General features: G+C 53.5%; 1 protein-coding gene across 1 annotated transcript; it reads left to right on the forward strand.

The window, feature by feature from the left end:
• Positions 1-224: 224 nt before the first annotated feature.
• On the forward strand, positions 225-7335 carry PPIF (peptidylprolyl isomerase F). The gene is made up of 6 exons (XM_007464209.1): positions 225-489; positions 1740-1770; positions 2323-2411; positions 4160-4256; positions 4800-4875; positions 7200-7335. The coding sequence occupies exons 1-6, from the start codon at positions 301-303 to the stop codon at positions 7333-7335; spliced, it is 618 nt and encodes a 205-aa protein (XP_007464271.1). The 5' UTR covers positions 225-300.
• Positions 7336-13175: the final 5840 nt, after the last annotated feature.

Here is a 13175-nt window from a genome sequence, read left to right on the forward strand (position 1 = left end):
AACCGGCCTCCTTTTGCGAAGTCTTGTCTGCCCCTCAGGTCTCTGGCCCTGGTTGGGGTGTGCTCAGAAGACTTCACGCCCCACCGCCCCACCGGCCGGGCTGCGCTGCCCGATTGGGCCAGCAGGGGGCGCCCGCGGTCAGGCCGGAGGGGGCGGGATGGAGGCGGGGCCACGAGGCCGGCTGGGCCAATAAAGGCGGCGGCACGCCGCCGCGGCTAACTCCGCCCTTTGGGCGCCCGTGACCCTCGCTTCTGGAGTCTCTGCTGGCTCGTGGCTCTCCCGCCCGGACCCGCACCCACGATGCTGGCTCTCCGCTGCGGCCCCCGTCTGCTCAGCCCCCTCTCCGGCCCGCGCTCCGCGCACCTGCGTCTACCCGCGGCCCGCGCTTGCAGCAGCGGCTCCCGAGACCCGTCCTCTTCCTCCCGGAACCCGCTCGTGTACCTGGACGTGGGCGCCGACGGGCAGCCGCTCGGCCGCGTGGTGCTGGAGGTGAGACCACTGGACAGGACCGTGCTGGACTGGGCGTGGGGGACGGTCGCGTAAGAGCTCTGGACCCCGGGCCGGCGCTGTGCCTGGCTCGCGGAGTGACCTTGCTTCCAACTCCTGGCCTCTGGGCCTCAGTTGCCCCATCTCTAAGGAGGGGCATCAGATTGGTCTCTCCAGGCCTCCCCTCAGAACTGTGGACTAGTGGAGGCGGGAGGAAGGCCTCAGTGGAGGAGAAAGCTCAAGGTCAGATCGTAGGCTACGAGGGCCCTTCCCGTTGGCCGGGGTCGGGGAGGGGCTCCGAGACTTAACGGGGCGGGATCCTAGTCCCGGAGCTTCGAGGTGGGTTTCGGGGGCCTCCGGGGGCCGGGTGGCGGGCCCGGCTGGGCGCTCACACTGTGGCTCTTGCAGAAGGCCGAGCGGACCCCAGCCCCGCCCTCGCCATCGGGCTCTCTGCGTAGCAAAGGTGGTTTTGGGCCGCCTCCTCTCCCAGCAGGGCGGCTGGCCCGGCCTTGGGCTGCAGCCACCAGAGCCGGCATAGAGCTCTTGGAGTCCGGGCAGTGTGCTCGGAGCTCATCGCCGCAACTCCATCCCCAGCCACCCTTCCGAGGTGACACTTTGCATCTGCCCTGGCTCTTTGGGCCTTCTTGAAAAACAGAGCAAGAAACAGACCTAGTAGTCCGGAAGGTAACAGAGGAGAAGCTTGGGTGTAGCCTTCAAGCCCACTTTGAACAAAGGGGCCTCAGTTAAGCCTCAGTTCACTCTTCTGCAAAATGGAGAAGACCTTTATTTTAAAGGTTCGGTGCCAGTGTGGCTCTTGCAGCTGGGAGGCAAGGGGCAGGCTTAGATGGGACCCCAGCCTCCCCTTCCCCCCACCCCTCCTGCCTCTCTCTGAGCCTCGGTTTCCCATCTGCCCATTGAGGAGCTTGGACTAGCTCCTCCCCAGGGCCCTCTCTCCAGGCCTTGAGTCTCTGATGCTTTGGGCCCAGCTGAAGTGGCTTTGCCAGTTCTGCCCCTAGAAGTAGGCCAGGATGGTGTTGGCATCTCTTCTGACAAGTTAGGAAATCGAGGCTGCCTCCTCCCAGCCTGGAGTTCAGGAAGCAGCTGGCAGAAATGATAGCTGCTCAGGTGGCCTCCCCCGCAGGGCTGGGAGTGACAGGAATGTGCTTGGCCCCTCTCCTGGGCCGCCGTGCTGGTTGGGTCCCTCTTTCACCTGCCTCCGGACTGACCGTCTTGTCCCTCTTCTCTCCCCACAGCTGAAGGCAGATGTCGTCCCAAAGACAGCAGGTAAGTCAGGGCCCAGGGCCTTCTGAGTCCAGTCTGGGTGGACGAGGGAGGGGCAAGGCGAGGTGGGTGGGGTGGTGAGAGGAGTCTGGGGCATGAGAACCGCGACTAGATGGGAGTTCCACGTGTGGCTCAGCTGCTGAGTACCCTGGGGCAGCCGCTGGTCCTCTCTGAGGCTTAGGGTTGGCCCCGCCCACCTGTCCAGTAGCAGCCTCTGAGTCAGGAGAAGATACACACACATTTCCTCTGGGACAGCTTCCTCCCCCCTGGTGCCCGACGGGGCAGGCTGGTGGGTTCACAGCCCTTGCTTGGACTCCCCGCCCTGCTGACCCGGTGCTGGAAGAGCCAGGAGCGTGTGTTCTTGCCACAGTGCTCGGACACTGAAGTCAGGGCGCCAGATGACTTGTCCCAGGTCACACAGCCAGCGCAGACCCAGGGGCGGGGGTCCTTCCGTGTCCCGGCACGGGGTAGGTAGAGAGGGCGCTGGCTGGAACAAGTTGTGGCCCCTGGGTTGAGGCCTGGCCCTGCTGACCTGCCTCTTCCTTCAACCCTCAGAGAACTTCAGAGCCCTGTGCACCGGGGAGAAGGGCTTCGGCTACAAAGGCTCCACCTTTCACAGAGTGATTCCGTCCTTCATGTGCCAGGTAGCGGGGGCGTCTCCCTGCCTTGGGTTCCTCTTCTCTAAGTGGGAATAGTGACGGGGACGCCTCGAGGGATTCTCATGAGGATTAACCAGCGTGCATGTGCCTGGAAAGTACTGAATGGAGGGCAACTGCGGTCACTCGCTCGGCCTGTCCTCTTACTCCGAGAGGCCGGAGCTTTTCCTGGCTGCCACAGAGCCTTCCCTGCCCCAGGAGTTAAGCAACGGGGCAAGCGGCAGGACGGGCCCTGCCTGGCGGGGTCGGGAGAGTGAAGCAATGGAGGGAGAGCAGGCATCGGAGTGTGGATGTGCCCAGGGTTACCTCTGAAGGCTTTGGAGGGCCAGCACATTCAGACAGTCTCTGCCCATGCCCCACAGTGTGTCCCACTGAGCACTTGGCATGGGAGATAAGGCTAGAGAGGAGGAGGAGGGAGGAGACTGGGCACAGACAAGAGCACACAGGTCTGGACTTGGAGCCTCTTTCCAGAGAAGGGCATCTTTCCCGGTTAAATGAGTCTGTTCTTTAGTCATGTGTTCTGCCTCTTTTCAAAAGCATTAGTTTTGCTGTGTCAGATGTTTTGCAGGTAGGTGTTGAAAGCGAGAACTTCCCCCGGGGCCAGGACGGGGCCAGGACCCGAGCTATGCTGGGGGTTGTCCTGTGTGAGGTCAGATCCTGCTAAGACAGGGGCTAGTGTCTGAGGCCAGCAGACCGAGAGGCAGGAGCATGGATGTCATGGCCACTTTGAAGTCCTTTCAGCCTGGAATTCTCCTCCCCCCTTCCCTCCACCCCGACCTGGTGGCTGTCATCACATCGTGGTGAGTGGCAGTGGGTTGAATGTGACAAATTCAGGGAGGGGTGAGGGCTGTGGCTGTGAGACAGGCCCGGCCCCGCCCCGTGGCTCTCAGCTGCAGCGACTCCTGGCTCTGCCCGAGGCTGTGGATGAAGCTGGAGCTGAAGTGGATGTCCCAGCCGGGCTAGGGTCTTCCTCGGAGCCACAGCAGGCAAGGGCAGACACTCCAAAGCTGGAGGGCTCTCGGAGGCATGGGATGGTAGCACCGGGACGCCCAGGCCAGGGTTTTGAATCATCCCTCTCTGGGCACACGTTGGCATTTGGGGATGCTTCAGCCGGGCAGGGCAGGTCACCCGTGTCACCTGAGGATCCCATCTCAGGAAAACAGCAACATGACCATGGCCGGGGGCTGGGGCTCTGCTGCAGCTGGCAGCCCCTGGGCTCTTCTGGCCGTGGCTCCCATGGAAGCCTCAGGCGAGCTGTGAGGAATGACGCCAGCCCTGGCTGGGCTCTGTCCTGGGCCTGGTGGAGGGGAGATGCTGGGACAGTGAGGGGGACTCAGTGTGGCGAACTGGCTCTGTGCTGGCTGCTGCCGCTTCCCACAGACCACACTTGGGAATGAGGGTTCCTGGTTTTCTCCCTATTTACCCTCCAGGAGTTGTGGGTGGAAAATAGTAGGTCGCTACGAAGCATCTCGGAATGGCCGAGATGTTTTTAAGCATCATTTAAAAACTCGCTCAGGCAAAAATGAATCGTTTGGAAACCAGGGTAGTTATTGTGGCAGAAAATATCTAAGCTTTATCTTATTGTTGCTTATTTTCCTTAGTATTGTATTAGTCCTTCTGACCTCTTCGCCTGAGGGCTTCCGGCTGGGTGGGCTGGGGGCTGCGTCCTAGCGCTGGAGTAACACCCCTCTGCCAGCTCTGGTGGCGACGTCTCAGCCCATGCTCTGTGCTCGCAGGCCGGGGACTTCACCAACCACAACGGCACGGGCGGGAGGTCCATCTACGGGAGCCGCTTTCCTGACGAGAACTTCACACTGAGACACAAGGGGCCAGGTGAGCGCAGGTCGCCAGTCCCGGGGCCGCGTGCCCTGAGCTATGACCCTGCCTCTGCCATCCCAGCAGGCCTGGAGGCTGCAGCCTGATTGCCCCATATGATTGCTCCACATCTGACGTTGCTCCTTCCTTCCTTCAATGCTCTGGGTGGGCTTGTTGGGTTTTCCTAGAGCTTTTTCGTTCTGAGCTCTCAGTTTCAAAACCGAACCTTCCTTTGAGAACCTGCGGGAGAGAGCCTTGAAGCAAAACCCCAGCGTTGTGTCAGACCCAAGGAGCAACATGGGAAAGTCTAGAGTTCAGGGCTGGGGGTCCCGCTCCAGCTCTACCACTGAGAGCTTTTTCCACGAGGCCCTTTTCTCCTGTGGCGGCAGAGGCGGACAGACCCTGGGGAGCTGCGTCCTCTGGGCCCTGGTTCCCTCTTCTGAGCCCCGGGATCTTCTGGCTCAAGCATCTTTCATGTGGTTTTCCCCATCTGCTCATCTGAGTGACTCCCGTGTGAGATGCCTCCTGGGGGCAGCCTGGTCATCCTGCTTGTGTTTGCAGGTGTCCTGTCCATGGCAAATGCAGGCCCCAACACTAACGGCTCCCAGTTCTTCATTTGCACCGTAAAGACAGACTGGTGAGTTGCTTGCTCCTGGCTCCAGGCCCTCTGGGAAGATGGGGTGGTCTTGCAGCTGGAGGGGGAAGCTAGTTTGAGGCTGGACTCTGCTGTGGGACAGTAGCCCTCACCCAGGCTGTGTGTCTGTATGAGAGGAGGAGAAAGTTTGTGAACGGATTGAGGGAGAATTTGGGTTATTCTCGTAACTGTCTTTATTAAGCTTCCCATTGTTGCTGTCAGCTGGAGTTTTCTCAGTGTGTTTTGTGCACAGCGCGCGCGCGCACACACACACACACACACACACACACACACACACACGAAAGGATTCTTTTACCAAATATATTTGTGAAATGCTGCAGAACATACTAGGCCTCAAGATGGCCTGTGGCAGAAACCTGTTTTCTTGGTTTAACCCGCTATTTCCCTGGCTTACTTGACCTTGGAATGCACCTTGGAAAATGCTGCAGGAGACGTTTGGATATCACACCGGATTTCTCATCAGGCATTAGCATGGGCCTGCAAATAGCTACCAGCCCCTTAGAGCCCTCTTTCCCAATGCCCTTGTATTTTAGGGATGTTTCCCAGGTAAATTTTCCACTACCTAGTAGGTTTCTCTGCCCAAAGTCCCCTGTGTCCTAGCCCTGAGGCATCTCAGGGAGGGGAGGGGACAGCAGCTGGCCTGGAGCTAAGACTAAATAAAGCCCATTTCCAAGGACTTTAGGGAGACCTGGGTAGTGGGGGTTACTAGTGGTCTCTACCCTCCGAGCCAGAGGGACGTGGATGTCAGGGTGGGCAGGTTGTTGCTGGCTCTGCCTGCCCTCCTTCCGTGGAACCCCTGGCGGATCCTGAGGTATAACCAGTTTTGGCCTTGCTGGCCCTGAGCTAAGCTGCCTTTTAGATTCTTGGGACTGTCTCAGATTGAGAGCTGCTTGGGACTCGCATAGGTTCACCGCACATATTATCTTGGCTCTCACCTCAGAATTTATGACTGTTAAGATAGTTCCATTTACACAGACCTCTTATTTCTTCAGAGTAGTTCAATATCCCTTTATCCCCCTGTGCAGAACGAGAATAATTCACTTTTTGTAGGTGAGGTTCCCAGGATTCAGGTTAAGTGGCCTGGGGTTAGGTCACACAGCAGGTGAGGCAGAACATAACCTGGGAGGGAGCCGTCATCTGATGTGTTCTGGGGGGCTCAGCAAGGCTCGATACCCGAGCTGTGAGAGGTGGGGCCAGCTTTTCAGTGTGGGTTCCTTTCAGAACTGCTGTTTTTGGTAAATAGTCGCATGACCAAGGGGCTGTGACCCTGGGCGACACTGCACCACCCTCTGAAATGCTGCAGAACATACTAGGCCTCAAGATGGCCTGTGGCAGAAACCTGTTTTCTTGGTTTAACCCGCTATTTCCCTGGCTTACTTGACCTTGGAATGCACCTTGGAAAATGCTGCAGGAGACGTTTGGATATCACACCGGATTTCTCATCAGGCATTAGCATGGGCCTGCAAATAGCTACCAGCCCCTTAGAGCCCTCTTTCCCAATGCCCTTGTATTTTAGGGATGTTTCCCAGGTAAATTTTCCACTACCTAGTAGGTTTCTCTGCCCAAAGTCCCCTGTGTCCTAGCCCTGAGGCATCTCAGGGAGGGGAGGGGACAGCAGCTGGCCTGGAGCTAAGACTAAATAAAGCCCATTTCCAAGGACTTTAGGGAGACCTGGGTAGTGGGGGTTACTAGTGGTCTCTACCCTCCGAGCCAGAGGGACGTGGATGTCAGGGTGGGCAGGTTGTTGCTGGCTCTGCCTGCCCTCCTTCCGTGGAACCCCTGGCGGATCCTGAGGTATAACCAGTTTTGGCCTTGCTGGCCCTGAGCTAAGCTGCCTTTTAGATTCTTGGGACTGTCTCAGATTGAGAGCTGCTTGGGACTCGCATAGGTTCACCGCACATATTATCTTGGCTCTCACCTCAGAATTTATGACTGTTAAGATAGTTCCATTTACACAGACCTCTTATTTCTTCAGAGTAGTTCAATATCCCTTTATCCCCCTGTGCAGAACGAGAATAATTCACTTTTTGTAGGTGAGGTTCCCAGGATTCAGGTTAAGTGGCCTGGGGTTAGGTCACACAGCAGGTGAGGCAGAACATAACCTGGGAGGGAGCCGTCATCTGATGTGTTCTGGGGGGCTCAGCAAGGCTCGATACCCGAGCTGTGAGAGGTGGGGCCAGCTTTTCAGTGTGGGTTCCTTTCAGAACTGCTGTTTTTGGTAAATAGTCGCATGACCAAGGGGCTGTGACCCTGGGCGACACTGCACCACCCTCGTTTCTGCTCACCTGGCTCACCTCTCCTCGCAGGCTGGATGGCAAACATGTTGTGTTTGGCCATGTCAAAGAGGGCATGGATGTCGTGAAGAAAATAGAATCTCTCGGCTCCAAGAGTGGGAAGACATCCAAGAAGATTGTCATCACGGACTGTGGCCAGGTGAGCTAACCCGCCATGGCCAGCCAGGGCTCTAGGCCAGTGGCAGCTGCTGGCAACAGTGAGTTGACTCACCCAGGCGGCCGCCTCGGGCTCCCAGCGCAGGGGCCCCTTGGAGTTGCCTGTGCTCCCTCCACCTTCTCTGTGCTTCCGGAAGGCCTCTCAGGAATGTCAGACCTCACAGGACCCACCAGGCTGCTTCCCCAGTGCCTGATCTTCCCCAGCGCCCTGTTTCTGGACACCCATCACGGACACCGTGTCACTGCTCCTCGTCTGGCATCTCCTGTGATCGCCCTGCCCAAGCTCACCTGTGCCTTGGACGTTGAGGGTGGTGATGGGTTAGCTCTGAAGGCAGTTTCTGCCTTTTCTTTGACCAAGGGGGAAAGCCGGTTGCTGTAAAGGGCTGTAATAGCTGTTTAATGTCGTCTTCCTAATCGGAATAATTTAGCAAGACTCCCTGGAGCTGGAGCTGTGGCACTAACTACTCCAGGCTGTGGTGTGACCTGAAATTGGTGGCACAGGCCACGAGCTTGGCCTTTGGAGCACAGTCTGGGCGTTTGTGAAGGTCCCACGGCTGAGACCTTTTATCCCAGTCACTGTGAATCCCATTGGTTTGCTGTTCTTGGGAGAGTCCACGGGGGTAGCATCAGCTGAACCTGCGGACAGGCCCACTGCGAGCTGTGCCTGGTCAATGTGAATTCCCGAGTCGAAAACAGAAATGACTTGTAAATGCCGTGTGCTCTGGAAGGAAGTCAGTGTGTATTCCCTGGTGGGCTTTGATATCTTCTGTGTGTCTTATAAATTATATCTACTGATTATATACACAATATACTTCTGGAACATTTCTTTGTGTTGAGCTTAAATGTGAAAATAAATCCTGTTTTCTATAAAAGACTGGGGTCCGTGCTTTAGGAAGCAGTGTCTGTAACAAGTATTCGGAGCTGACGTTTATTGTTACCACTGTCACTCAGTGCTCCACGGAGGGCCTTTCCGTGGACTCTCAAACCCCCCAGCAACCTATGAGGGTATTCTCATCATCCTGTTTAACAGACAAGGAAATGGACTCAGACAAACTGTCTTAGTGTTCACAGCCCATCAGAGCCCTGGTGCCACCTCTGGGTGACAGAGCCTCAGTTTTGCTCAGCTGTATAATGGGGTAACAGTGCCCACCTCACAGGATGATAAGGGTCAGATGTGATCTGTGTAAAGTGCACAGCACGGGCCCTGGCACATGGTCTTAATAAGGCTCTGGAGTGACGAGGACAGTATTTCCTGTGTGTCTGGGTCTTAGAGGAGGAGGAGCTGTGATTAATCTAGGGCTAGATGTGGACTTTACTACCCTCGATGTGCCGTTTAAATTTGAAGTTAAGTTACAGGTGTGTCTGAATTCACAGGGAGAGCCGATTGGGGGGTGGGAGGAGGGCTAAACATTTCCTTAAACAGCCAAGGGAGGCACAGTCCGAATACCAGAAGAATCACAGTGTAATTAGCATTGCCTCACATTGGAGTTCCCTGAGTCTGATGATGTGTGGTCACAGGTCCTTGAAGGCATTCTGAGGTCACAGTGGCTGGACTTGGGTCATCTGGAATATGGGGTTCCCTGAGTTATGTGAGGTCACAGGTAGATGTAGTCACTCTGGGGTCATGGCTGGAGTTGGGTCATGGGAGTCATGGAGAGTTTCCATGAAGTCAGTTCAGCTACATGGGTTGGGAACTTAGCCGGCCTAACAGTTTTCAAACAGTTCTCAAGAGCCTTGGAGGTCCTCAGGCACGGGCCCCTGAACCCCCTTTGAATCATCAATACCCTCTGTTTTCTAAAAGGGATTTCATTTGAAGAATGGGATCCTAAGCCAAATAATAATGGGTTGTTGCTCGACCCTTCCAACCAACATTTTACAGATGGGTAAACTGAGGCCCCGAGAGGGGACATGGTTGCCCAAGGTGACCCCCTGAGTCAGTTGGCAGAGCAGGGGCTAGAACCCCGGACCTGCCAGCCCGGAGGGTTTTCTGTTGGAGGCCTTTCGGGGTGCATAGACCCCTTTGTCCTCGGATCACACGCAGTCAGAGCTCTTCTGATTTCTGAGGTCAAAGCCATGATTTTGGTCCCTGTGGAGTTTCCTCTTGACCTCTGGGGACTCTAGGGAGGCAGTGGTGCTGTTGACAGGTGTGAGGGTCAGCTCCTTGAGGTGTGACCCACTGGCCCCCTGGTGACTTCTGAGGGGTCTCGGGGTCACAGAACACGTGGGGCATGTGTTTAGTTCACAGAGCATTTCCTTTCCAATGAGGAGGAAGCACGTGTGCGTGCGTGCGTGTGCGCGTGGGTTCGTGTGCGTATGTCTGCGCGCACGCGTGTGTGCGCACACGCGCGCGCGCGTGTGTGTGTGTCCGTCCGTGCAGAGGAGTCTAGCGTGGGCTAGTGGAAGAAAGAATGCAGGAACTTCCTAAAAACAGTTTCCTGAAGGTGGGGCTGTTCCCTGCTGTTCTCTCTTCCCAGAACTCTTGCACAAGGGCCTGAGCCTGGTCTTACTACATAAAGCAGGAGCCTGTGTAATATACAGATAGGATATTGACTTGTCGCTGGTACACGGTGCCTAATGCATGCAGGAAGCAGTGAGGCATACACGTGCTCTCACAGATGGAATCATATGTGACGCCTTGTAAATTCACAATGTGTCTAAATATCTGAAATAGCATTTTTATGAGACAACACATGATAGCTTTTCAAAATGACCTCACTGAGGTATAATTTACGTACGATAAAATTCACAGATTTTAAGTGTGCGGATCAATCACTTGACAAATTCATACACTGAGTAACCACCACCAAATTAAGTTATGGAACATTTCCATCTCTCCAGAAAGATACCTCTGTGCCTGTTCCCAGGAAGCCACTGATTCTATCACTGTAGACTAATTTTGCCTGTTGTAGAACTTTGTATAAATGGAATCCTACAAGATGTACTTTTTGTGTCTGACTTTCGTGTAGCGTGTATGAAGTTGTGGGAGAATTTAACACACTTCTGGGCTTTATAGGATGTTGCTCCACGAAGAGGAATGTCAGTAAGTGTTTCCAAGGTCTGCTCAGGCCTAAAGCAATGCTTCTCCTAGGACTCATGGGGTGCTGGGAAAGCATGCAGATTCCTAGGCCGCGGCTGAGACCTGTTGAATACCAGTCTCTGAGGGTGGGATCTAGGAATCTGAATTTCCAAATAATGATAATTCAACTAAAGTTTAAGAGTTTGAGTGTAGGCCAGAAGGGGCAAGATTGAAAAGGGAGACCACCAGACCACTGGAGTCATTGTCGACTTGCTGAAACATTTGTTGCTGGATACTCCGCCACTTGTAAAAGATGCTTCCCTTGAGGAGTCTGGCTGATAACTCTTGGGTGGTGGGTAGGGCACCCTGTGCAGCCCAAGCTTCGTGGGGGCTGGTGGGAAGCTGTGCTCTTCCATAACTGTTTCCCAAAGCCTCAGCCGATGGAGAGGCCTTGCAGGGGAGGAGTTCCCATGGTGTAGCCCTCGGTTCTTCATTTCTCATCAGGAGGAGGCTCTGGCTTTTGTGGGCCCAGACTGGAGAACATTTCTCAATGAATAGCTTCTGGAGGCCACGAGTCAGATCCATGTCCAAGGTCCACTGGAACAGGGTGGATAGAGAAAGTCTTGGTTCCATGCTGAGTGTTCTGCTGGTTGCATATATCTGTGAATATACTAAAAAAACTTTGAATTATATACTTTAAGTGGGTGAGTTGTATGACACGTGAACAATATCTCAATAAGTCTGCTTAAAAATATGTGTTAGTAAATTCTCAGAAGGCTTCGGGTTGTAAAAGCTGTTTTTCTGGAGTCCTGTCCCTCTGGAAAATCCTGAGATTTGACCCCGTTATGGAAGTGGTTTGGTGGGTCTTGGGCATTGCCTTTCAAAGCACCTGCCCCAGGTGAGGTTACCACAGTGTTTTTAGACAAAGAAGTCTGTTCTTCTCAGACACAGAAGGGCAAGGCACTTGCACAGGCAAGGGAGGAATGGAGTGACTGGAGGATTCAAGTTGTTGGTTTCATTTGGACCCAAGCAGATGTCTCCATTACGAATTTCAGGATCCCCCTCTTTCCCACCGATGCCCTTTCACACGAAAAACTTAGTGAGACTGTGAATTCAAATGTTATTGTATCTCAGCAAGCTACACAATTAATTTTTGTTTGATTTTAAGGGATTATCAGTCTAGGGTCTACAAGAAGTGAGAGATGTTTTAGAGGTGTCATGGAAGCTTTCTGGTTCTCAGACCTTAACGTAAGCTGAGAATTAAAAGACATGAGTTTGTTATCTTCTTTTGGTAAACAGTCAAGCATGCTCAAAATAATTCACCCCACACTATTGTCCTTATGGCCATCGATACTGCCGTAAGCGTCAAGTGTACAGCCACCTGGCCTCCCAAGGCACATGCTTCTCTCGTCACTTAACCACAGGTGACAGCATGATTAATTGTGATGTCACTGCATGCCAAAAATTACCATCATCCCACTTCCAGTTGGCAGGTAGTTCAGCCCTGCCGTCAAGCCCAAGGGCACAGCCAAACAAATCTCGAAATCCCATCTTTGTGGGGTTATCTCCTAGGACCACTGCCTGTGTCAATTCTTTATTGATCAGGGTCCAGACAGGATACAGAAACAACAGAGTAATTCGAACAGGGAACGTTTATTATCAAAAATTATTAACCGGGGCTTCCCTGGTGGCACAGTGGTTGGGAATCCGCCTGCCAATGCAGGGGACGTGGGTTCGAGCCCTGGTCCGGGAGGATCCCACATGGCGCGGAGCAACTGGGTCCGTGTGCCACAACTACTGAGCCCCCGTGCCACAGCTGCTGAGGCCCGCGCGCCTGGAGCCGGTGCTCCGCAACAGGAGAGGCCACCGTGGTGAGAGGCCCACGCACTGCAGTGAGGAGTGGCCCCCGCTCGCCGCAAATGGAGAAAGCCCGCGCACAACAAAGACCCAACGCAGCCAAAAATAAAAAAATTTAAAAAAAAATTACTGACCATAACATAGGTTAACCTACTAAAGGGAAACAAGAACTCTGAACAAAGCGTCTCTCCAGTGCCCTCTATTGATAAAGCTTAATATAATTCCAGGTGGTAAGAGAGAACTGTTACAGTATCACAAACAGGGGCAACGAAGTGAGGATTTAGAGCTAAGAGACGGACTCATAAGTGGTGGCATTGCTTTCTTAAACAATCTGACAAACTCTGCCATTCAGTTAAATATTTAGGCCACGTATATTTAACTTAATTATCAATATAGTTAGATTTAAATTGACCACCTTGCTATTTATTTTCTCTTTATCCCATATGGTTTTTGTTCCCTTCTTACCTTCTTTTGGATAGAGTTTTTTCCTCCCAAATGATTTCATTCTACCTCCAGTACTGACTTATTAGATTTAATTCTTCATTTTATATTTTTAGTGGTTGCTCTAAGATTTACAATATATAGTTTAACTTATCACAGATTACCTGAAAATAATATTGTACCACTTTACACATAGTGTAAGAATTGCTGGGTTAAACGCCAGCTTCACGTTTGCCGTTTTGAGGAACATCAAACTGTTTTTTTCCAAAGTGGCTACAAAATTTTACCTTCTCACCAGCAATGTATAATCATTACAATTTCTCCATGGCCTCACCAGCACTTGTTATTATCTAACCTTTTTTTTTCCCCCTCTTCTTTTGGCCACACTGTGTAGCATGCGGGATCTTAGGTCACCGACCAGGGATTGAACCTGTGCCCCCTGCAATGGAAGGGTGAGGTCTTAACCACCAGACTGCCAGGAAGTCCCTATCTATCTTTTTTTTTTTTTTTTTTTTTTG

This window comes from Lipotes vexillifer, unplaced genomic scaffold (genome assembly GCF_000442215.2).
Source record: "Lipotes vexillifer unplaced genomic scaffold, Lipotes_vexillifer_v1.1 scaffold59, whole genome shotgun sequence".
NCBI lineage: Eukaryota > Metazoa > Chordata > Mammalia > Artiodactyla > Lipotidae > Lipotes > Lipotes vexillifer.

Coding starts and splice junctions, on each gene's coding strand:
- PPIF (XM_007464209.1), top strand. CDS start 301: ATGCTGGCTCTCCGCTGCGGCCCCCGTCTGCTCAGCCCCCTCTCCGGC. Junction 1,771..2,322: donor TGTCGTCCCAAAGACAGCAG/GTAAGTCAGGGC, acceptor TTCAACCCTCAG/AGAACTTCAGAGCCCTGTGC. Junction 2,412..4,159: donor TTCCGTCCTTCATGTGCCAG/GTAGCGGGGGCG, acceptor CTGTGCTCGCAG/GCCGGGGACTTCACCAACCA.